The sequence below is a fragment of the Cetorhinus maximus genome, chromosome 16 (assembly GCF_964194155.1).
Source record: "Cetorhinus maximus chromosome 16, sCetMax3.hap1.1, whole genome shotgun sequence".
In the NCBI taxonomy this organism is placed as follows: domain Eukaryota; kingdom Metazoa; phylum Chordata; class Chondrichthyes; order Lamniformes; family Cetorhinidae; genus Cetorhinus; species Cetorhinus maximus.
The window spans coordinates 15,594,768-15,618,068 of record NC_135894.1 but is presented as its reverse complement, the minus strand read 5'-3'; the positions used below and the strand labels follow the sequence as shown (position 1 = coordinate 15,618,068).

At 42.1% G+C, this 23,301-nt stretch overlaps 1 protein-coding gene across 1 annotated transcript in view; it reads right to left on the bottom strand.

Annotated features, from left to right (window-relative positions):
- The window catches only part of LOC144691374 (rho GTPase-activating protein 6-like), a 119,051-nt gene that overhangs the window by 87,791 nt on the left and 7,959 nt on the right, over window positions 1–23,301 (bottom strand). The window contains exon 2 of the mRNA XM_078559412.1: window positions 1,643–1,899. Within this exon, the coding sequence (XP_078415538.1) occupies window positions 1,643–1,876 (234 nt within the window). The 5' untranslated portion in view covers window positions 1,877–1,899. The remainder of the gene's footprint in view (window positions 1–1,642; window positions 1,900–23,301) is intronic.

Genomic DNA, 23,301 nt, shown 5'->3' with positions numbered 1-23,301 from the left:
TCATTGAGAGCTGCGTCAATGAATCAAACCAATTCTACTTCACTGCCTATTAATTAAGAAACCAATCCTTAAAATCCAAATCCAGCCTTCCCAGCGCTGCAATTCTGTCCAGCATGGAAAAACAGCTGGCATCAGAGAACAGTTTTCTCAACCACAACCTCCAAAATTACTTAGCTGATTTGATCAGCACTAGGAATAAGATGAAAAGTAAACTGATCAATACCCTGGATCTTACTGCAAAGCTAATGCTCAAGGTATAGCAAATAACAGCAACATGCATGTAAGTACAAATTAAACCTCTTCACTAAAATGAAGAACTTGGATTTATAAAGCACCTTCCACAGTTTCAGTGCTCCAAACTATCATAATTGTATTTGAATGAATCAAAGTCATTTGGTTCCATCATCTCCCTAACCAGCCTGTTTCACAGATTGACCACTCAATCGCTGAAATAATGTTTCTGCAGATCAGTTGCAAATTAGCAAGAAAAATACATGCAGACTGTCAGTCAACTCCTGTCAGCAAATATATGCTGACAGTCAACATTATGTAACTTTATCTCAAACGATAATGGGCAGAATATTGCGCTCGTCGGGCAGGCGCATGCCTGCCCGACCCAAATGAGCATAAAATGACGCATGATGATGTCGGGCGAACGTCCCGACGTCATCAGGCACTCGCGCGATATTTCGGCAGGCGGGCACACGCGGGAGTCTGCAGCGTGTCTGCCGACAATTAACAGGCCTAATAAGGCCTTTAAAGTTCTAATTAAATGGAATATTTTGCTGCCCATCCAACCTTATGGTTGGCAAGCAGGCGAAAAGGCCAAGCGACCTTTGGTTTTGTGCAAAACCTCATCCACGGGCGAGATGAGCTTTCGTTCGGTGATTTAAAAAAAAACATTTTCAAACTAATTTCTAATATGTCCCTGCTCATGCGAACATCAGTGCTCGCGCTCCTTCTGCTCCCACCATAGCAGCGCTGAGCGCTATAGCGCGTGGTTCATGCTGGCTGGCTGTTAATCGGCCAGCCAGCGCGAAATCCATGTCAGGGCCCAATCAAAGGCGACCAGCGGGACCGCTCCCGGATCTGCCCACTGTGCCCACCTGATAATGGCAAAATTCTGCCCAATGTGAAGTTAAATGCTGTAAAGATTTATAAATCTATCCATATTAGTAACAAGTTGAACCTTTAAGAATAAATGAACAGACTCTTTCCTCTCTGGTTACACCATGATAACTATATGGTATTATCGGTCATCGACTTCACAGTAACCAGATTTGACAACATAAATTGAAACATAAACTTGCAAGTTCCCAGAGTTCACCATCAGTCTTTCTCACGTGATAATCATCGTCCTGGGAAACCATTCTTTCTGAACAAGAAAGCACTTATGCAAATGTACAGGTAATGGGCATTCTGTCACACCATGTTGCGAAACTCTACTATGTCTACAAACAGTTTAACCAAAGCATAGAGTTAAATAATAATCTAATGTGTGCAAGAAGTTTTAATCTTTGCTGCATCGATGTCAGAAAAAATATTAACATACAAATATGAGAGAGACACAAAAATGGAAGCTTTTTATAACAATATGTAGGACCAACTTTGATAAGGTGGTTAACTAAGCTTAATGTATTACCCGTCTTCTCACACGTGGGGCAGCTTCAGGGGTGTTTGGTGACGTTGGTTCATTTAGAGTTTCTGAGGTTGAGCTGAGAGATGAATTGCTGCTTGAGAGTTCTTTGTTCTGTCTTCTGGATCCGAATGGCAAGACTGATGCCACAAAATCTGAATTGTCTTTCTGCTCTTCTTTCAGAGCATCCTGCTTTTGCTTATGGGCTCGATCATTGACAATCACTTGCGACAATGGCATGGCAAAGGCATGTGGTGCGAATTCTGTTGATATAAAAATATTTCTAATTAACAACGTCGCATTCATTACTTTATTAAATAATGTTTCTAAAAGAAAGTATGTGAACAGACATTGAACTGATTGTATCAAGTGACTCACATCAATCTCATTGTTCTGTGTGTTTTAATTAAAATGGAACAAAGTACCTTATAATTCAAATCACACTTCACCTCATGCAGTGTTACCTCAGTCCAAGATCGGAGCTGTAGCCATACATGAGGCAGGCAAATCCCACTAATGTTACAAGATAGTTTACATTGCAACACTGCTGGGTCTCGATACTGCATAAATAGATACAATTCCGTAAGAGTCAACTTCTATAAAATGATGAGCATTTGGCTTAAGTGCTAATATTCCCAAATCAGATCAAATTCCAGATAATCCCAGTGAGTGGAAACTTGAATCCCCATTCTGAATTCTGGGTTGGCCTCCAGCGGTATACTCGCTCCCGGTGCATCTGCATGAGAGTGACTAGTTCCTCCCCCATCCAACTGCCCCCAAATCATTGTATGGGCTTCTGGGAGCCCATAAAACCATCCTGCTATATAGGACTATATCAGCCAAATGGGCATAAATGATGCAGTGTTGATTACTGTTGGTTGCAAAACACCCTTCGATTTCTCCAGGTCTCTTAATCGAGAGGGCTGTCCGATTTGGCAGTCGTAGTTTTTCCTTAAACAACACAGTTATCCTTCTGCAGTAACCTAATTATCATCGATGGAAGACAAGTGTGCAGCTTTAACAACCTGGGAATGTGTGCAGTAAGTAGTGAGAAGTAAAAATGAATATAGCATCCTTCTCAACCTCAGCATGTCCTAAAGCGCTTCACAGATAATGATGTCTTTTTGAAGTGCAGTCACTGTTGTAATGTGGGGAAACACAGCAATATTGTTGGAGTGGCTGTCTTTCAGATGTGACATGAAACCAAAAGCCCATCTCCCATCCAATGGGCGGCAGCCAATTTGCAAACAGCAAAGTCCTACAAACAGCAATAATGACCAGATAATCTGTTAGTGATGTTTGCTGAAGAATAAATATTGATCAGGACATTAGGAAGAACATGCCTGCTTTTTTTCAAAATAAAGCCATGGGATCTTTTATGTCCATGGGAGGGCTGACATGACCTTGGTTTCACGTTTATCCAAAAGATGGCACCTCCAAAATTGCAGCATTCCCCCAGTGCTGCACCAGACTTTACCCTCAAGACTCAGAAGTATATTGTGCATTGTCCAGAATGCGTGATATATAATGTCGTACAGTGTACAGCTTGGCGGCTAATGGTTCTGCCCCAACCCAATTTATTATTCTTCCAATTATATCGCAATGGGAGAGAATTCCTTGGGGATTTCATGGTACTTTCTTACAAACAGCTAATATGGCTAACCTATGCATATACATATATTTCCATGGCTTTTGTGATTTGACAGTTACATCTGTGAATGCCTGGACTTGCTGACACACCATTGAAAATAATGGGGGTAAAATTCAACATTGCCACGGGACTCAAAACTTGTAGTAACGGCTCAGAAGCCCATTATACAAGCCAGATGAATTTTTCTACTCACCTGGTCCAGTTGAATTTTACCCCCAAAATGCTGGAGAGAAATAATGTTTTAAAATTATCTGAAAAAATCTGCAACTTATAGAACATCTAAGAGAGTGATTTGTACTTGTCAAGGCAAGACATGCATTTTCCATTTCCAAATTTCCCTATGGCATTTCATTGACAACACTATTAGAATGTACTGAAGTCCACTATTTGCACAGTACTGTTGCGCATACAGCATCAGCTACATGTATCCTTTTTGTTGCTCTTGTGCAGCTCCAGTGAGTTGACCCGAGAACATTTTTGCTCAGGTTTCCTTGATCTTTAGCCACCTTTTCCAAAAAAAAAATGTTAGAGCTAATATGAATTTTCAATGAATTATACAGCAATCGTAGTATACATCCCCTGCTGTGAAACAATAGTCTGAAAAACAATACTGGCAATTCATTTGTCATTGTCACGTAAATGGTGGTCAAAAAGGTACCAGCTAAATAAAATATCCGTCAAACTGTAACTTAAAACACACTGCCAAAAAAATGTTTTGAAGTTGGCCAGACTGTTGCTATTGTCATTACCAAAACACTGATGGAATTTTGAAAGTAGTTTTAAATGTAAAATCTATTTTTTGTCCTAAGACAGTATCTCAATAAGGTAAGTTGATACTTCCATTTATATAGTGACTTTCACAGCCTCAGGATGACCCAAAGCTGTTTCTAGCCTTTGAAGTATCCCATAGTGCAGTCACTGTTGTGATGTAGGAAGCATGGGAGCCAATTTGTTCAAAGATCTACAAACAATAAATAATGGCTGAATAAGCTGCTTTAGCAACATTGTTGGTTGAGGGACAATAATTGGCCCGGACATCTTTTTTTTTAATAATTCATTCATGGGATATAAGCATCATTGGCAGGGCAAGCATTTATTGCCTATCCTTAATTGCCCTTGAGAAGCTGGTGCTGAGTCGCCACCTTGCAGCATTGCAGTCCATCTGGTGTAGGTATACCTACAGTGCTGTTAGGAAGGGAGTTCCAGGATTTTGACCCAGTGATGATGAAAGAATAGCAATATATTTTCACATCAGGATGGTGTGTGGCTTGCAAGGGGGAACTTGCAAGGGGTGGTGGTGTCCCAATGTCCTTGTTTCTCTAGGCAGTAGAGAACCGAGGAGAACTTCTCTGCTCTACCTCGACAATGGTGCCATGGAATCTTTTACAAAAACCCAAAAGGACAGATGGGGCCTTGGTTTAATAGCTCACCTGAAAGACAGTAACTCTGACAGTGCAGTACTGAAGTGTCAGACTAGATTAGGTGTTCAAGTATCCAAAGTGGGATTTAAACCCACAACCTCTTAAGACCAATAACAGCTTTCCTATGTTTAGGGGAAAATGGTAGTTTATCATGAGAAATGGCACTCAGTGGTTCTGAGCTTCACACTAGGGAGTAGTTCCCTTAAACACAGGATGCCTTAGGCATGCGCATATGTCATGTAACAGAAACCAGGACCAGAACACTAGCAGTACTGGCAACAAAACACAATGTAGGGATGTTCACAGATTGGAGATAAAATGAATTAAATTATCAGATTACATAGGAGGAAGAATTATGTAATAGAGGTCTGCTACAGATATATCCTTGAGTTCAATTATGCCAGATGCTCCCTTAAGTGACCAGAGGGCCCAGATTTTAGAGAAAGTAAGATGGCAGCCAAATAGATTTTCAAAATATATTTACAGCTATTTAATCAGTTAAGCACTTTCCCTTTACTCAATTTGCTGAATTGATGTTTCATACCTCCTTAGTAAATCCTGATTTTTCTAGCTAGCTTTTGATTTGATTCATACGTCCTTCATCGCTCATTATGATTTGATGCTCTCAATATGCAAATTCAATCAGTTGGGTCCATGTGTGACAGAAACTTGCATATATGCCAGAATGATACTGAAGTGTGATGCATGGTACAGATAAGCTAAAGAACTATTTGATCAAGGAATAGGACAAATAAAATGAAGCAGTTTCCCTCCCAGCAGCTTGGTCCGACTTATCTCAACAATTTTAGAGAGAGCGACCATGTAAAAGTATATTTTGAATAGATGGGACACACAGCTCTATGAATAACTGAGCATGCGGCATTCCCCTCTATTCAAATACCCCTTTAAGTGCAACATGAATCCTGATTTCCTACAGTTTGATCAAGAACAGCCTTTCAAAAATAATTAAAATACAACAGCATTGTAATACAAACGTACCTTACAATTTTTGTACTTCATGTACCAGTGCATTCCCCTTAGAGCTGAAAGGACTTGCTGCCTAAAAAAAAAATTCTAGAAAGGTCCACTGTTGGTAAGAAGATATATTCCAGCGCTCCTACGATGCTGTTTATTAAATCACACTGAAAGGGTCACACTGTACTTCTCAATTCATTAGGTCAGAGCTGTTTTAAACAGGCTTCACTTGCTGATGCTGAAGTTGTTTCCACATTTATGATGGGGCTTGGTGATTAACTCCAGCAGGACTGAGTTCCATTTTTCCAGGGTGTTTTCAAGGACAAAAGTGGCACAAAAGTCAGGTGCAAGTAACCCCAATTTGTATTTAAGTGCTACTCTACAAAGCTCCTTCTGCATCACACTGAGGAAAAAACCTTTATGAAAAATATATTCATTCTCAGGATGTAGGCATCACTGGCAAGGGTGGCATATGTTGCCCATCCCTAGCTGTCCTGAGGCGGTGGTGGACTGCCTTCTTGAAGTTTTGCACTCTGTTGTGATTTGGTATAACTGATCTTCTTGCTAGACCACTTTGGTTAAGATTGAACCACATTGGTGTACGACTTCAATCAAACATAGGCCAGGCTGGACATGGATTGCCGATTTCCTTCCTTAAAAGGACAGTTCATCAATATGGCAGCATCTTGGTCATTTTTACTTCCGGCTCACAATATCTGAATTCGAATCTCAAGGTTTGATGATCGGATTTGAACTCATGTTCGAGATTAGGCCAGGCCTCTGAATTTTTTCATTCTTTGATGGGAAGTGAGCATGGCTCCTCTGCCGGTATTTATTGCCCCTCCCTATTTGCCCTTCAGAAGGTGGTGGTGAGCCACCTTCTTGAACCACTGCAGTCCATGTGGTGTTTGTACATCCACAGTGCTGCTTCAGGACTTTAACCCAGTGACAATGAAGGAATGGCAATTTAGTTCCAAGTCAGGATGCTGTGTGGCTGGAGGGGAACTTGCATGTGGTGTTGTACAGACACATCTGCTGTGTCTGTACACCTGTTCTAGGCGGTAGAGGTCATGGGTTTGGAAGGTGCTATCGAAGGAGCCTTGGTGAGTTGCAGTGCATCTTATTAATTCAGCAACTTAACAAGAAAGCTCCTATACCTAAACTACCCTCATATATTCAAGTCTCCAGTTATAACTTTGCACACTGGAAGAATGGATACATCTGGTTAATTTTAGACTGCATTCCCACCCTCGTAGGGACAGAAGTCTTACATCTATCAGTCCTGATTCAAGTCTCACAAAGAGAATATTCTTATTAAGGCGACTGTCTTATGTCATTTCCTGTTGCCTGATTCATGGTTTGGCCATCTAAGAGAGACATTAAGCCCTTTGCATTTTTCTATTTTCCAGCATATGAGCTGCTGAGTGGAGCAGGCATAGGGCCTACCCTGCTCAAGATGACCAAGTCTACATGCAGCCTAACCAGCAGTCCTTGAAAGGAATGCTGGAGGATGCCACTTAACAAAACTCACCTTGATATGGAGCCTAAGGGAGCAGGTGAGCAGGCCATTTTCACAAAACTCCGAAAAAATGCTACCCGACTCCTACAACCTTCCTGGATTGCAGAGGCCTGATATTCATCTCCACTATGTCTATGAGCTGCCTGGGGACATGCAGTAGGCATCTGCAGATTGCTGGTCTCATTAAAAACAAGTGTACCAATTTCTACCTCATGTTGGCCCTGCCTTGCTTCTAAAAAAAACCTTTGAGCAGTGATATGTAGTATTCTTTCACAAAGCGAAATTACACGCTAGAGTACACCTTCTTATGTTGAATGTTATATCCAGGGAGAAACATTGAGTGATACAGCTCAGAAGAGGCCATTTGGCCAGATCTTTGAAAGAGCTATGCAATTTGCCCTAATCCCCTGCTCTCCCCATAGCTCAGTAAATTTATTATCTTGAAGTAGATTAGCAATTCACTTTTGAAAGTTATTAATGGATCTGCTTTAACCAGCCCTGTAGACAGATCACAACAACTAGCTGCATGAGAACATTTCTCATCTTTTTTTATTTATGGGATGTGGTCATCGCTGGCTCGGTCAGCATTTGTTGCCTATTCCTAATTGCCTTCAAGGAGGTGGTGGTGACCAACTTCTTGAACCACTGCAGTCTCTATGGTGTAGGTACACCCAAAGTGCTGTTAGGAAGGGAGTTCCAGGATCTTAATCCAGCGACAGTGAAGGAATGGTGATATATTTCCAAGTAAGGATGGTGTGTGGCTTGGAGGGGAACTTGCACTTGGTGTTGTAGTGATATGTCTGCTGCCCCTGTCCTAGGTGGTAGAGGTCACGGGTTTGGAAGGTGCTGTCAAATGAGTCTTGGCGAGGTGCTACAGTGCATCTTGTATACTGTATACAAGCACAGACAGTGCATTGGTAGTGGAGGGAGTAAATATTTAAGGTAATGGATAGGATGCTGATCAAGCGGGTTATTTTATCCTGGATGGTGTTGAGCTTCGAGTGTTGTTGGAGCTGCAGTCAAATAGGTAAGTGGAGAGTATTCCTTCACATTTCTGATTTGTGCCTTGTAGATGGTGGACAGGTGGTGAGTTACTTGCTGCAGAATTTCCAGCCTTTAACCTGCTCTTGTAGCCACGGTATTTATGGGGCTGGTCCAATTCAGAGTCTGGTCAATGGTAGCCCCCAGGATGTTGATGATGGTAGATTCAGCAATGGTAACACCAGTGAATGTCAAGGGGGGGATGGGTAAATTCTCTGTTGTCGGAAATGATAATTTCTTGGTATTTGGGTGGCATGAATGTTACTTGCCACTTATCAGACCAAGCCTAAAATGTTGTCCAGGTCTTGCTGCCTATGGAAGCAGATTGCAAAGTACCTAAGGAGTCGCAAATGGTAATGAGCACTGTACAATCGATTATCAGCAAGCATCCCATTTCTGATCTTATGATGGAGGAAAGGTCACTGATGAAGTAGCTGAAGATGGTTGGGCCTAGGACACTACCCTGAGGAACACCTGTAGTGATATCCTGAGACCGAGATGACTGACCTCCACCAAGCACAATAATCTTCCTTTATGCTAGGTATGACTCCAATCAATGGAGTGTTTTCCCCCAATTCATACTGACTTCAATTTTGCTAGGGCTCCTTGGTGCCACACTCAGTCGAATGCTGCTTTGATGTCAAGGGCAGTTACTCTCACCTCAGCTCTATCTTCCATGTTTTGACAAAGGTTGTAATGAGGTCAGGAACTGAGTGACCCTGGGAGAACCCAAACTAATCATCTGTAAGCAGGTTATTGCTGTGTAAGTGCCATTTGATAGCACGGTCAATGACACCTTCCATCACTTTGCTGATGATCAAGAGTTAGACTAATGGAGTCGTAATTGGCCAGATTGGGTTTACCTGCTTTTTGTGGATAGGACATACCTGGGCAATTTTCCACATTATTGGGTGGATACCAGTGTTGTAGCTGTACTGAAACAGCTTGGTTGGAGTACAGCCAGCTCTGGAGCACAAGCCTTCAGTACAATAGCCAGGTTGTTGTCAGGGCCCATAACCTTTGCAGTATTCAGTTTTTCACATGGACTGAATTGGATTGGCTGAAGTCTGGCATCTGTGATGTTGGGACCTCTGGAGGAGGCAGAGATGGATCATCTACCTGGCACTTCTGGGCTGAAGATGGTTACAAATGCTTCAGCCTTGTCTTTTACACTGATGTGCTGGGTTCCCCACATCATTGAGGGATATTTATGGAGCCTCCTCCTTCAGTAGTTGTTTAATCATCACAATCATTTATGACTGGGTGTAACAGGGCTGCAAAGCTTTGATTTGATCTATTGCTTGTGGGATCACTTAGCTCTGGCTATCACATGCTGCTTCTGCTGTTTGACGTGCACGCACTCCTCTTGTCTTAGCTCTGGTTCTTATACCAATCAACCAAGGTCAAGAATGTCTGCAAAGCACCCTGAGACGGTAGGGTGAAGAGCCAGCAGTCATGGTCCACATAAGTACCAATGACATAGGTAGAAAGAGGAATGTGGTCCTAGAGTCAGTATTTGGGGAGCTAGATAGCAAATTAGCAAGCAGACCTCAAAAAGTAGTAATCTATGGATTACTCTCAGTACCACGTGTAAGTGGGCATACACATAAAAGGATAGAGCAGATGAATGTGTGGCTGGACAAGAGGTGCAGGAGGGAGGGCTTTAGATTTTTGGGACATTGGGATCAATTCTGGGGAATATGGTTGTACAGGCCAGACAGGTTGCACTCAAACAGAAACGGGACCAATTTCCTTGCAGGCGATTTGCTAGTGCTATTGGGGAGGGTCTAAGCTAACTTGACAGGGGTGTGAGAACAGGAAGTAATACTTGAGAGGGATACCAAGGTGCAAAGAATATTGAATATTTGTCGAGACGGTTAGTACTATTGTACTCTTTTGGGATAAACAAAACTCAATAAATTTTTGTTTTAAATCAATGAGGGGGTAAATAGACCCTCATGGGGCACTAACTAAAACAAAAACATGAAAGGAAACTTAACTAATTAAATCAAAATGTCATTACCAGGGGTGATGATACACCCCAGCCCCAGTGGTGCCCACTGGTCGTGGAAGGCCCTAGTACTATTGTATATGCGCATAAATCATTGAAGGTGGCAAGATGGTTGAGAGTGGTTAATAAAGCATACGGCATCCTGGGCTTTATCAATTGGGGCAGAGAGTATAAAAGCAAGGAAGCTATGTTAAATCTGTCTAAAACACTGGTTTGGCCTCAGCTGGAGTATTGCATCCAGTTCTGGAGCACCACACTTTAGGAAGGAAGATCCGCGTCCCTGGAACCAATCACGCAGAAAGACTGGAGAAGTTGGGATTGCTCTCTTTGGCGGAGAGAGGGCTGAGACCCGATTTGATAGAGGTATTCAGAATCATGAGGTATCTGGACAGAGTAGATAGGGAGAAACTGTTCCCATTGGCGGAAGGATCGAGAACCAGAGGGCATATGTTTAAGATAATTGGCAAAAGAAACAATAGCGACAAGAAGGAAAAACTTTTTCATGCAGCAAGTGGTTAGGATCTGGTACGCACAACCTGAGAGTATAGGGGAGGCAGGGTCAACTGAGTCTTTCAAAAGGGAATTGGATCATTTTCTGAAATGGAAATATTTGCAGGGTTTCAGGGACTGGTACTGGCTGAATTGCTCCTTCAGAGGACCAGCACAGACATGACGAGCTAAATGGCCTCTTTCTGTGCTGCAACCATTCTATGATTCCAAAAACACCTTAAGTTCATGTCTTCTGGTTACTGACCCTTCTGCTTCTAGAGATAGTTTCTCCTCAATTATTCCATTACAACCCTTTGAGATTTTGAACACTTCTATCAAATCTCCCCTTATTCTCCCAGGAGAATAACCCCAGCTTAGCCAGTCTCTTCCCATAGCTGAAGTTCCAGATCCCTGCTACCATTCTATTAAAATTCTTCTGCACCCTCTCCAAATCTTGGCATCCTTTATAAAATCTGTTGCCCAGAATTGACCTCAATACTTACCATTACCTCATCAACTTGAGTGTTTTTTAAACATTGCACCCACTAGCGTGGAAATATTCTTATCACCACCATTTATCCAAATCTGACAAAGGTGTCAGCCTTGGTTCAGTGTTGGCAATCTGATCAGAGTCAGAATGTTGAGAAGGTAAGCCAGATCAACATTCGAGTACAGTACTGAAGGAGGGCTTTACTGTCAGAGATACCATCTTTCAAATTAGACATTAAACCGAGGGGCTGGTATGCTCTCTCAGTGGACACAAAAGATCCCATGGCCCCATTTTGAAGAATAGCAGGGAATTTTCCTAGTGCCTGGCCAATATGTAATCCCTCAGCAAATGTGAGAGAGATATTATCTGAACATTTATCTCATTGCTATTCATGGAATCTTGCCCAATGCATATTGGCCACCATGTACTACAGTACAACAGTGACTACACATCAGAAGTGCTTCATTGGTTGTAAAGCACATTGGGATGTCCTGGGGTTGTGACAGGTGCTAAATGAATGCATGCCCCCACTCTTTAATTTACAATCCACTTTTATTTGTGATATATTTCCTCGTAAATAAAAAATAGAGAAGGTGGAGTCTCAGTTGATAGCACTAATGGATTATTCCACTTCTTCACTACTTGAGGGTTTATTGTATCCATTTTTTCCGTGTTAAGCAACTTTCTTCCTGTTAAACATCAATCATGTGAAACCAGTGTAGAGTTACAGCTTGGGGACGTGGAAAAAGAGAATACAAAAAAGAGAGGCATGGAACTAGGTGGAATTTTACAGCCTGGGACAGGATGGCATGCATAAAATTGGGCACCATGGCAGTGGCACTGTGCCCACTACACACCTGCCCCCCTCCGCAATTTTACTAGCCAAGGGAGGGTCACGAAGCCTGCTCACCCATGAGCTAATTGAGGCCCTTAAGTGGCCAATAAGAGTCTCTTAAGAGAGAGTCACTTCTTGCTGCTGCTGTAGGGAGGCTGGTGCCAAGTGTCCAGCCAACCACATGAAACCTAGCGGACTGATGGCCGGGCAAGGTTGTTAGGGGGGGTCGGGAAGAATGTTTCTTTTTCAGACACCCTGTGCCCCATCGAAAGCCTCCCTTCCTCCCCCACCCCCTGGGGTTTCCTGACACCTCGCCCTGACAATCCCGGCCTCCCACCCTGGTGGGACCCAGACGTACCTTTAAGTATGGGCTCCATTAGCATCTCCTTTTCAGGACACCCTACAGTCCCTGCAGAGGCCACCACTCCTGGTAGCACTGTTGGCCCTCTGATGTGCTTGCAGCCCTCAGGAGGTGGAATGTTCTCACGGAAAGGCTGGAAGGCCTGCTTTGAGCCAACTAAAAGACCCAAGGGCTACTAATGGCTGTGGAGGGGCAAGCCAGCTAAGCAGAGGCGTGATCGCCACTGACTTCTGTTGACAGGCGGGCATCCCACCCTCGTGTGTAAAATTCATCAACACTCCCCCCCTCTCTCATTGCAGCAGGGATCAGATAACCAGGAAAAGGAGTACACAAGACTCTCAGACCAAACTGCTTCACATTTCAACCCAGGTAGAAGGAGGGTTCTGTGACTGATGAAGCTCAGACTCGAAAGGGAGTTTGTGACTGAGGATGCACTAAGATCTTATGAGATAATCAACCATCCAAACACACTAAATAGTGGCAGAGAAGCCAATATTGCTTTCAACTTCTGTGTCACTTGGAAGAAGCCTGGGTTCATCCCTTCCTGGATAAATTTATCCGTGACAATAGCAACAGAGGACAGCAACTTTTTTTTTTAAAAAAAAGACAGCACCCCTCTGGAACTTATTTGGCACAGCTTGCCTCATTGCACAATATTGTAAGTGGCAATGAAATTTGTCAGAACGTGGCTGTGTGTCACCCTTATGCTAGAGTGAAAATTTGGTATATCAGTCTTCCTTAAACGCACCCTTCAAGACAAAAGAATTTTTAAAATAATTTTTATGGAGCCATTGATATTTGAATCTTGTAAAGGGTACCAAGCTCAAAGCCATGCAAAAAAAAACTTTTGAAATCATGGTAGTTTGACTTCATGCCAATAAAGTAATTTGTGATGGGGAGGAAATGGCCTTGTACAATTTAACACTCATTTACATGATAGTTTCCTCTTATGGGTGATTTTATAAATGATTTCAATTACAACAACACAGTTTTCTTAAATGGCTTCAGATGATTATAATGGAAGATCTTCATTTTTACATTTATGCATTTTAAGATACATGTTGATTACAATATATGATTCTTTTTGGAAGCACTGACCATCTCAATACCTGTCAAATGTGTAAAATGCTAAGACATGCAAAGACAACATGTTAGCCCAGAGGATAGGTTACTGGACTACTAATCCAGTGGCCTTGACTAATGATCAAAAGATACGAGTTCAAGTCCCACCATGGCAGGAGGGGAATTTATAGATTCAGACGTCTACACCACAGGAGGCGGCCATTCAGCCCATCTTGCCCAACGAAGATCTGACTACACTAATCCCATTTTCCAGCACTTGGCCCATAGCCCTGGAGGCTATGGCAACACAAGTGAATATCTAAATACTTCTTAATGTTACCAGAGTTTCTGACTCAACCACCCTTTCAGGCAGAGAGTTCCAGACTCCCACCATCCTCTGGGTGAAAAAATTTCTCCTCAACGCCCTTCTTAGCCTTCTACCTCTTACCTTAAATCTATGGCCCCTAGTTATTGACCCCTCTACTAATGGAAAAAGTGCCTTCCTATCCACCCTATCTATGCCCCTCATAATCTTATACACCTCTATCAGGTCCCCTCCCAAACTTCACTGCGCTAAGGAAAACACCCCCAGCCTATCCAATATTTCCTCATAGCTCAGACCCTTCACCCCAGGCAGCATCCTGGTAAATTCAATTAATGAAATAAATCTGGAAATAAAGCTGGTATTAGTAATGCTGACCCTTAGGGAAGAAACCTACCACCCCTATCTGGTCTGGCATATACGTGACTCCAGATCCACAATATGCGTTTGACGCTCAACTGCCCTCAAATGGCCTAAACAAGCCATTTGGCTGTCTTCAAGAAGGAGGCTCACCAGCACCTTCTCAAGGGTAATTAGGTATGAGTAATAAATGCTGGCCCTACCAGTGAACCCATGAATGAATGCAAAATCAAATGATTTGCCTCACAACTAAACGGGATGCAAATACACTCTTAATGGTGATTCAAATATGAATCTTGGATCAAAATTTCCAAAAGCAGTTTGTTGAATAATGAAAAGTAGAATTCAAGACACAATTAATTAGTAATTCATTGAATTTCTGAACTAAGTACAATGGTCTTACTATGCGATAGAAACAATTGTGGTACTTTCACACACCATGCCCTCTAAATATGGGTGTACAACTTATAAACCCAGGAATGCCAATTTGCTGGATTTTATTGTGTCAATTTTTAAAAATAGAATCCAGATCGGTTATTTTTTTCTTATAATTTCTCAACTTCCATGCACTCTGTCTAAACAGGAAAAGGCAGGAGATTGGCACCAAGTTAAAACGCTCAGAGAGCCGGTGCAGACGTGATGGGCTGAATGGCCTCCTACTACACCGTAACAGTTCTGCGATTCTGTAAACATCTCACCAAGACTGCAACCCTTTAACAGCTGTTAAACTTCAGCAAGAAGTTTGAAAGACTTGCACGGATTTAAGAAATTTAAAAGACAAACACTGGTGTTTTCGGACGAAAGAGTGACTGGCACAGCGTGCGACCTGAATACACAAAAAGGGAAGCAATGTGCATGAGGAAAAGGCAGAGCGAAAATAAGCTGAGAGTTGGAAATCACTGCATAGTTTCACAAGGATTACATAACTCAGAAACTATGACAGAATTTCCCATTTTCTATTAAATGAAACCATTAAGCAGGTGAAGTTCTACGTTAAGAGACCAGGGGTGAAGTATGTGTTATATTTAAATATGTTGTAACAAGCGTATGACTCTTTTCAAAAGGAAGCAACAAAAACCATTTCTGGCCACCTGTCGACCACAAAGACAAATGCACTTTGTCATCACTTATCATGCTGGCAAGTGCAAAAGCAAATGGCTGCAAATACAGATGGAAATTAGGTTTTTAACATTGCTCCACATCCTCCTACAAAATGGCAAAGATGATTCAGAGCTTTCAGAGTACACACCCCAATGAACAGAATAAGCCACAGAATATTTACTAAAAGGTGTTGATATGCAGATTCCACTCAAAGTTGCTCAGTGATGCTTATATATTTTGTTAGAAAAATAACAGTTCATTCATTCAATCCAATTTCCACTTTTACTCTTATTTAACTGGCATCATTCAGAGCAAGAACCAAGAATGCAATCTCATTTGTTTCCGGGTTTCTCTCTGTGAGCATCTTTCCATGGTCGTGGGGGTCACTGTTAAAATGTAATTATGTCCAACAGCAGGACCCCAAAAATAAGTTTTGCAAGGTGATTTTTTTTCATGAGAAATAGAACATTAATTTAAAATCAAGCATGTTGAACAGTTCACTTTCTGTGGAATTGTATAGAAATGTCTACGGACACCATGTACATTCAGCTCCAAAACTGTGGAAATCTTATATAACAGTCTTGTTAAAAAATGCAGTTCTCCCCACTGAGCATAGTTGGTTTTCAGCTAAGGATTAATTACTTTTGATGATAATGATCACTGTTCCCGAGAGATGGGTTTGGTGTGCCAATGTTAAAATGCAGTGTTTCACACTAGTCTATTAATAGGTCATCTGGAAGATCTCTGCTTAGTTATGGGTGGGAAAAAAAATCATTGGTTCTTTAACTGAGGACACAGGCAAGGGATGGGCCAAAACATTAATTTCAGTGCCTCCAGTGCACGGAAACATTCACTCATCTGGGATTCTGCAGGTTTTACTCAACTTGAGCTCAACGAGTTGCAGAAGACAGCATTTATATAGGGCACATATTCAGATTTCCACTTGTACACCAACCACAATGGCAATAACCCATTTCAAAACGCCTCCAAATAATTGTCTTGGGCTACAAAAATGATTATAGGGCCACTGCCTTTAGTAGAAGGGGAGTGCCATGGCTTCATTTGAGCTAAAGGGAGAAGAACTATAACATTTATGGCAATTTCACAACACTATTACTTGCAAGTGACAGGATAACATGTTTCCTGTGATTTGATTTATGTCACTGCACATGTGTATTTAAGTAAACAAACAAGGGTTTCCAAACGCATTTAGTGAACACAATGGCTGGGATTTTCCGGCCCCATTGTGGCGGGACCCGCCGCTGGAGATTCAGCGGTCCAGTCCAAAGTTCATCGACCTTCGGTAATACCGGACGATCCCGGTGGCAGGCAGGCCGGAAAATCCCGCCTAATGCCTTTTAATCTTCACCGATTAATAAAGATGCTGCTTATGATAAATGAATTTGTTTTTGGGTATGGGTGCCCCTGACAATCCCTCGCTGGTCCATCCCTAGTTGTAACCGAGAAAATGGTGTCGGGCCTTCTCCTTGAACCATCACAGTCCATATGGCAAAGGTACTTCATCAATGTTGCTAGCTAGCAAATTCCAGGATGTTCATCCAACAACCATGAAGCAATGGTGACATATGATCCAAGTCAGGATGTGTAGCTTGGAGGGTAATAGAGGCAGCATGGTGTTCCCATGCACCTGTTGCCACTTGGTATTGAAGGTCTTGTTGAAGAAGCATTGGAGAATTGCTATGGTGCACTGAAGCTGAAGAGAATGGACATCTAAGCTGGTGGATGGGAAGCCAATCAGCATATCCCTTGTGAAATTTGCACTAGTGAGAAGATAGCGTCAACTGTAGGAAGATTTATCATGAATACCCTTCATACACCAACATGCGCAGCATATTAAAGCATCATGGCAGTTGATATTAGAAACTATGGAACAAAGAAAGCCCATTCCTTTCCCAGACCAGCTACCTTCCTCTCTTGCATGAACTCTATCCAACCCATTTTGTCTCCTGTGGAGAAGTTCTACAATTCCCAACCTTCTGTTCCAATTTGGTAGTCAAACATCACTGTTGTTTTGCCAGTCGGTCTCCTGTTACATTGCGCACGGGGAGTCAGGGCCAAGCACTCCGTGGGTAGAGCAGGAAGGAGGTCTGTGACACTGAAGGCAAGGAAAGGCTGGAGGTAGATCAGTGCAGGATGAGGGTGAATGTTAGATATCAGAAATGGGGGTAACCAGGGGAGATGAAAGTTAGATTCTGTGAGAAAGGCAGAACACAATAAATGAGGTTTGGCTGGAGGAGGGGAAATATTTGGGGTAGAGAAAGATATGACTAGAACCTGGAGGAAGTATCATTTTGTTGCAACAAGTGCGGCCAGAGAGTCAGGCTGGGGAGAGGACAAGAAAGAAAAAGAATTTGCAAGGAAACAGTGCACTATGTAATTGGGTCACAAACACGCAAACGTTCCACTTTGCATTGCACGAAAATTAAACAACTGGGTCTTGCAAAGTCTGTATGCTTTTAGCTTTTTTTGTGGAGAGGGAATCATAAGACACTTGCACTGAAAAAACTAATGTGAACTGTAGAATGTGGCCCCTGTAATAGCTCTGCCAAGAACTCTAACCACAGCAATGCACAAAGGCAGCCTGCCAACTCTGTTGACTTTCTCATGGATTTTTTTTAAACATTACCAGCATGGGGGCCATGTCATTGGTGGTCAGATGAGGACTCTAGGCCCCTGAATATATGGCAAAGAGAGTGGGCACATGATGGATCAGAGGCCACAACATTTGCACAAGCAAGCACTGGAGGCTAGAGCAGGGTTAGAGGTGGGTAGAGGGCTACATGAGCCTGGCCTTAAAATATTAAAATCTTAAAATTAAAAATGGCATTGCACTTCATCACAATTAAAATACACAACACTAAAATTGAACACTGTTGAGGTTCAGCACAATAGGAGTGTGTGTGGAGGTTGTGATATGGAGCTGTTTCACTGAGATTAAAGAGGGCGGTGCTACACAGCACCACCACTGGTGGGGCATATGCAACTGCATGCTGAGTTTCAAAGTATTGTTAAAGATTTGTGGCGTCTGAAGTCAGTGATCAGGTTAATATTGAGAATCCAATTTGAGTCACCTACTAACATTAAACGGCTTGGCAGGGGCGGTTGGGGAGCCCGCCGCCACCCGCGATCGGCACTGGGCCGCAATTTCACACTGCTGGGCCAATTAAGGCCCACCCAGCGTGAAACCCGAGCAGCAGCGCTGAGTGCTGCATGTGTGGTGGTGGTGGTGGTGGGGGGGGGGGGGGGGGGGGGGTGGGAGGAGGAGGGTGAGCGGGCCGAGCATGAACCTCGCGCACGTGCGCGAGTGAGCACTTCATAATCTCCCTGAGGCACGGAGCTGCCCCAGGGAGAGGAAGAGAGATGAAAAAAAAAAATAAAAATGAAATGAAACATGTCCCCCCCCCCCCCCCCCCCATTGTGACTCTGTCACACGAGCAGGGACATGTTATGAATGAAAAACTTAAGTTTTGATTTTATTTTTATTTGTTTTTGGAAAGCTCACCCCGCCGGTAGATGAGGTTTCCAAAAAAAATGCAAAGGCCGCTTGACCTTTTCGCAAAGTGTTCACAAAGTGGGAAGGTGTTCACGAATAATTTGAATTAATTGATTACTTAGTGGCCTTAACAGGACTTTGAATTGTCGGCAGGGGCGCTGCTGGCTCCGGCACGCTCGGCCGACATCAATGCGCGTTATTTCACGCTCGAGCGGGTCAGGCGCTCGCCCACGCGCCGAGACAAAATTTCTGCCCCAAGGGGAAATGTCACAGGAAATAAAGAAATCAGAACCTGGTAGTATGTACTAGAAGATGCAGATGGATTACACAACCCACACAGTTTGCTTAGCAGTTGCACTCCTGTCAAAGTCGGAGGTTGTGGATTTGAGCGGCACACCTTATGAAGTTTGCTTTATTATTTCTCATTCCTTTATGGGATGTGGGTGTCACTGGCAAGGCCAGCATGTACTGCCCATCTTTAACTGCCCTTCAGAAGATGGCAGTGAACTGCCTTCTTGAACTGCTGCAGTCTGTCGGGTGAAGTTAATCCCCACAGTGATGTTAAGTAGGGAGTTCCAAGATTTTAACCCAACAATGATGAAGGAATAGTGACATATTTACAATGCAGGATGCTGTGTAACATGGAGGTGGTGGTGTTCAATTACGTCTGTTGTACACATTGTTAGGAAGAGTAGAGCAGAGGGAGCATTACTTTCATCTGACCCACACTATACCAAACGTGGGAGTGGCGGTTAGTGAATGTGAATAACAGAGTTCCAGTCTGAGTACTGAGTTTGGAAACATCTTCAGGCATGATATAAGACTGGCCATAAACCTATTAGGTGGTGTGGAACAATTTACTTATGCAAGTTAAGTAGAATAAAACAAACCAAATCTAGGGTTTGTGGTTTCTATCTTTCCCATTTTTGGCGATATTCAGGCTTTTTAACCTTTAGTAAGATTTGTTTTATGCAAGTTTCTCAGATGGAGCAGATATAATCTCGCAACAAAACCTATAAACCACAATCAAAATTCTCTTTGGGGGTGAGGGGGGAAAATCACCAGTCATGCATAAATCTCCTCATTCAAACCCATGCCTTAACACTTACACCTCTGTATTCATATATAAGCTCACTGAGAAGCTTTGGTTTCGACTCAGAATACCCAACACAGAAAACTGAAAATCTGGAAAAAGGAGCATGATGTTTTATGTGATAAAGCAAAAGAAGCATTTTCAATAGTTTCCAGTGATTATTTCATTAAAAAAAGTTGGACAATTCTCATTGCTGAGTTGCACCGGTAATTATATTTAGTTCAAAACAAGAGGAATAATTCCCAGTGCACTCCTAATGAGAGGCATTTGATTCCTGTGGGTTTCCTCAGTACTAATGTTAATTGCTTTGATCAACACAAAGGATCAAAAAATCTAAACTTTAAAGAAAAAATGCATCTTGTCATGTATATAATATTATTGGAAAATATTTTTCTTTTAAAATAGAGGTTTAGTCTGTGGGTGCATCTTAATTGGATTAAGGCCAGCTAGTCTGGGTGCTTTGATGTGTACTTGTTTCGAGATGTAAAAGAGATAGAGTGCATTTGCATTTTGTTGAATAGAGCATTCAAGAAGTGGGATGAAATCTGGCACCTAGCTAGCAGAGACCAAGCAATATGTTTATATTACTAATAAAATTGGTACTATGAAAGGGGTTTATTTGTTAGAAGAGGTGGAGTTCAAAGACGCCAGTGATACAATGAGAATTTACATTCAATAAGATATGCTACGTATATCAGAGAATAGTTTTCATATGTGAAGGGCAGAGGCAATGTAAGATCAAAGCAGCTGTAAGCCTACAACTGTCTCCACCGGAACCAAAGTGAGAGGAACTTCATTTTGAATTTGCAAGGTGAAAATGCTTTGCCTGGTGTCTGGTTAAAAATCTATGGGTTGCTGTTGCCTTATGGAGATTAGTTTGGGAATTTGTTAAAAGTTATGATAGTAGTAATTTATAGCCATGTGTATATATTTAACTTGTGTAAATTAAAAAAATGTTTCATTTAGTTTAATATAAAACCTCTCGAGAACTGGTAGTCTGATTCCTGAATTTAGAGTTGCATCTCAAACATACCACTTGAAAAAAAGGTTATGACACTTGTTTAAAGTTTCCCTCTGGGATTTTTAAATAACTCCGTTTCACCAACTCCTGGGTCATAACAATATGTAAAGAATTGCTCTCATCAAAAATTCACTTTCTACTGTTACATTGAACTGATAAATAGCCATTGCAAAGTAACTGTGGGCTTAGTTTCAAATGTCAACTATTCCCAACTAATAAAGACCTCACTCCATAGCATAAACATACTTCTGCTAACAAAGCTAACGCATGGAACTTTTCTGACATCATCAACTACACCGTAAATTAAATTTGTGCTGCAGACTATACAGCTTGCCCATTTTTCCATGTTTTAAAGTGGCATCCTCATTCCCCAGTGACGGGTATAGCTGGTTGTTAAGCAAAGTCTTGAGTGTTGTTAGCAACATATAACACAATGACATCAGCTGCTATGCGATGCCATCATTCACGTTGATTCTCATTTCCTCGTGGCAGTTGTAAGAGATCAAGGGGTAGCAACAAATGAAAGACACAGTTGATACCAATGATAGAAGGTTCTACAACTGTAAGCATTCTTCAATCCAGTAGCTTGTCCACAATTATGAACAAAATGACCCGCAAAAGTGTAAAAAAAAAGAATGCAGCACTCAAGAGTTCTATTTACAATTACCAATTGTATCTACATTTTAATTAGCACTTACCCTGGCAGATGGTTTCTTTCATTCTTTCATGGATATCAGCATCGCTGGCAAGGCCAGCATTTGTTGCCCATCTCAAATTGCCCTTGAGAGAGTGGTGATGAGCCTCCTTGTTGAACTGCTACAGTCTATCTGGTGTATGTACACCCACAGTGAATGTTAAGGAGTTCCAGGATTTTGAACCAGTGACAGTGAAGGAACAGCTGTAAAGTTCCAAGTCGGGGTGGTGTGTGGCTTGGAGGGAACTTGCAGGTTGTGGTGCTCCCACATGTCTGCTGCCTTTGACCTTGCAGGTGGTAGTGGTCACTGGTTTGGAAGGTACTGTCAAAGTAGGCTTAGTGAGTTGCTGTAGCGCATCTTGTATACACTGCAGTGTCAGTAATGGAGGCAATGAATGTTTAAGGTGGTGAACAGGATGCCAATCAAGTAAATTGCTTTGTCCTGGATGGTGTTGAGCTTCTTGAGTGTTGTTGGAGTGATATTATCCAGGCAAATGGAGAGTATGCCATCAGAATCCTTACTCTTGCACCTTTTAGATGGTGGATAGGCTTTGGGGAGTCAAGTGGTGAGTTACTACAGATGGTATTACTGATATTACTGGCTTACTGAGGTTCACACGCCTGACTGTTGTTTTGCAACATCACTGTTATTACAGAAAGTACCTCAGTACATAAAAAGGTTGGTTGAAAGCTTTGCATTGTTATAGTAAAGAAAACTACAAGGCAAAGCTTCATCACTTGAACTTAATGCAACAGACATCAAGGTTCAATGAAGGCTGCACATAGGATGTACAAAATTCAGCAATATAAATAGAGATATTGCTTCTCCATCAATGCTACTCACATCACACATTTGGGGTACATCTATATTTCAGTATTTTACTGATACTGAAGTAAAGTCAGGCCTGCCCATCACTACAAAGAATTGAAATCAGCCTATATAAAATCTGTTCAACTTGCATAATTTTTAAGTTGTGCATCTTTAAAAATGATCAGTGACTTGGGATGAAGGTGGTTTCAAGGTTGCATGTAAACAGAAGGGAGCCCTTTCAGTCTGGTCTGCCATTCAATCAGTTCTTAGTAGTTCTATACCTCAACCCTATATACTGACCTGTGGTTTATATCCTTTGATACCAATACCCAGCAAAAAAAGAAAATCTATCGATATTAACCTTCAGAATTGGCCCAGCATCCAAAACTTTCTGAAGGATAAAGTTCCACATTTCCACAACAGTGTGTGGGAAAAAGTGCTTTCTAATTTCACTCTTGAATGAGCTAGCTCTACTTTAAAGATTATGCCCCCTTACCCTGGATTCCCCCAGCAGGGGAAATAGTTTCTCGGTGTCTATCCTAACAAATTGCTTTTAGTGTTTTAAACACTGTGGTTAGATCACAATTCTTAAACTTAAGAGAATATAAACCATGTTAATGCAACCTGTCTCATTATTTAATCGCTAAGCCCTGATATCCTTCCGGCAATTTCTGCTTTTTGAACAGCAATGATTACACAAGCCTTTAGCAAACTGCACATTGATCTCCCCAGCTACCACTGTTACCAGCTCAAAGAGTACAGTGCTTTTAGTACAATGTCTTTATTAGAATTGAATGTAACATGGCAGCCCCCAGCCTGTGCCTCATGGCAGAGGTCACATGACTATAGCAAGTCAGGCTGGATCTTTAATACATGATTGCATTCCAATCCCAA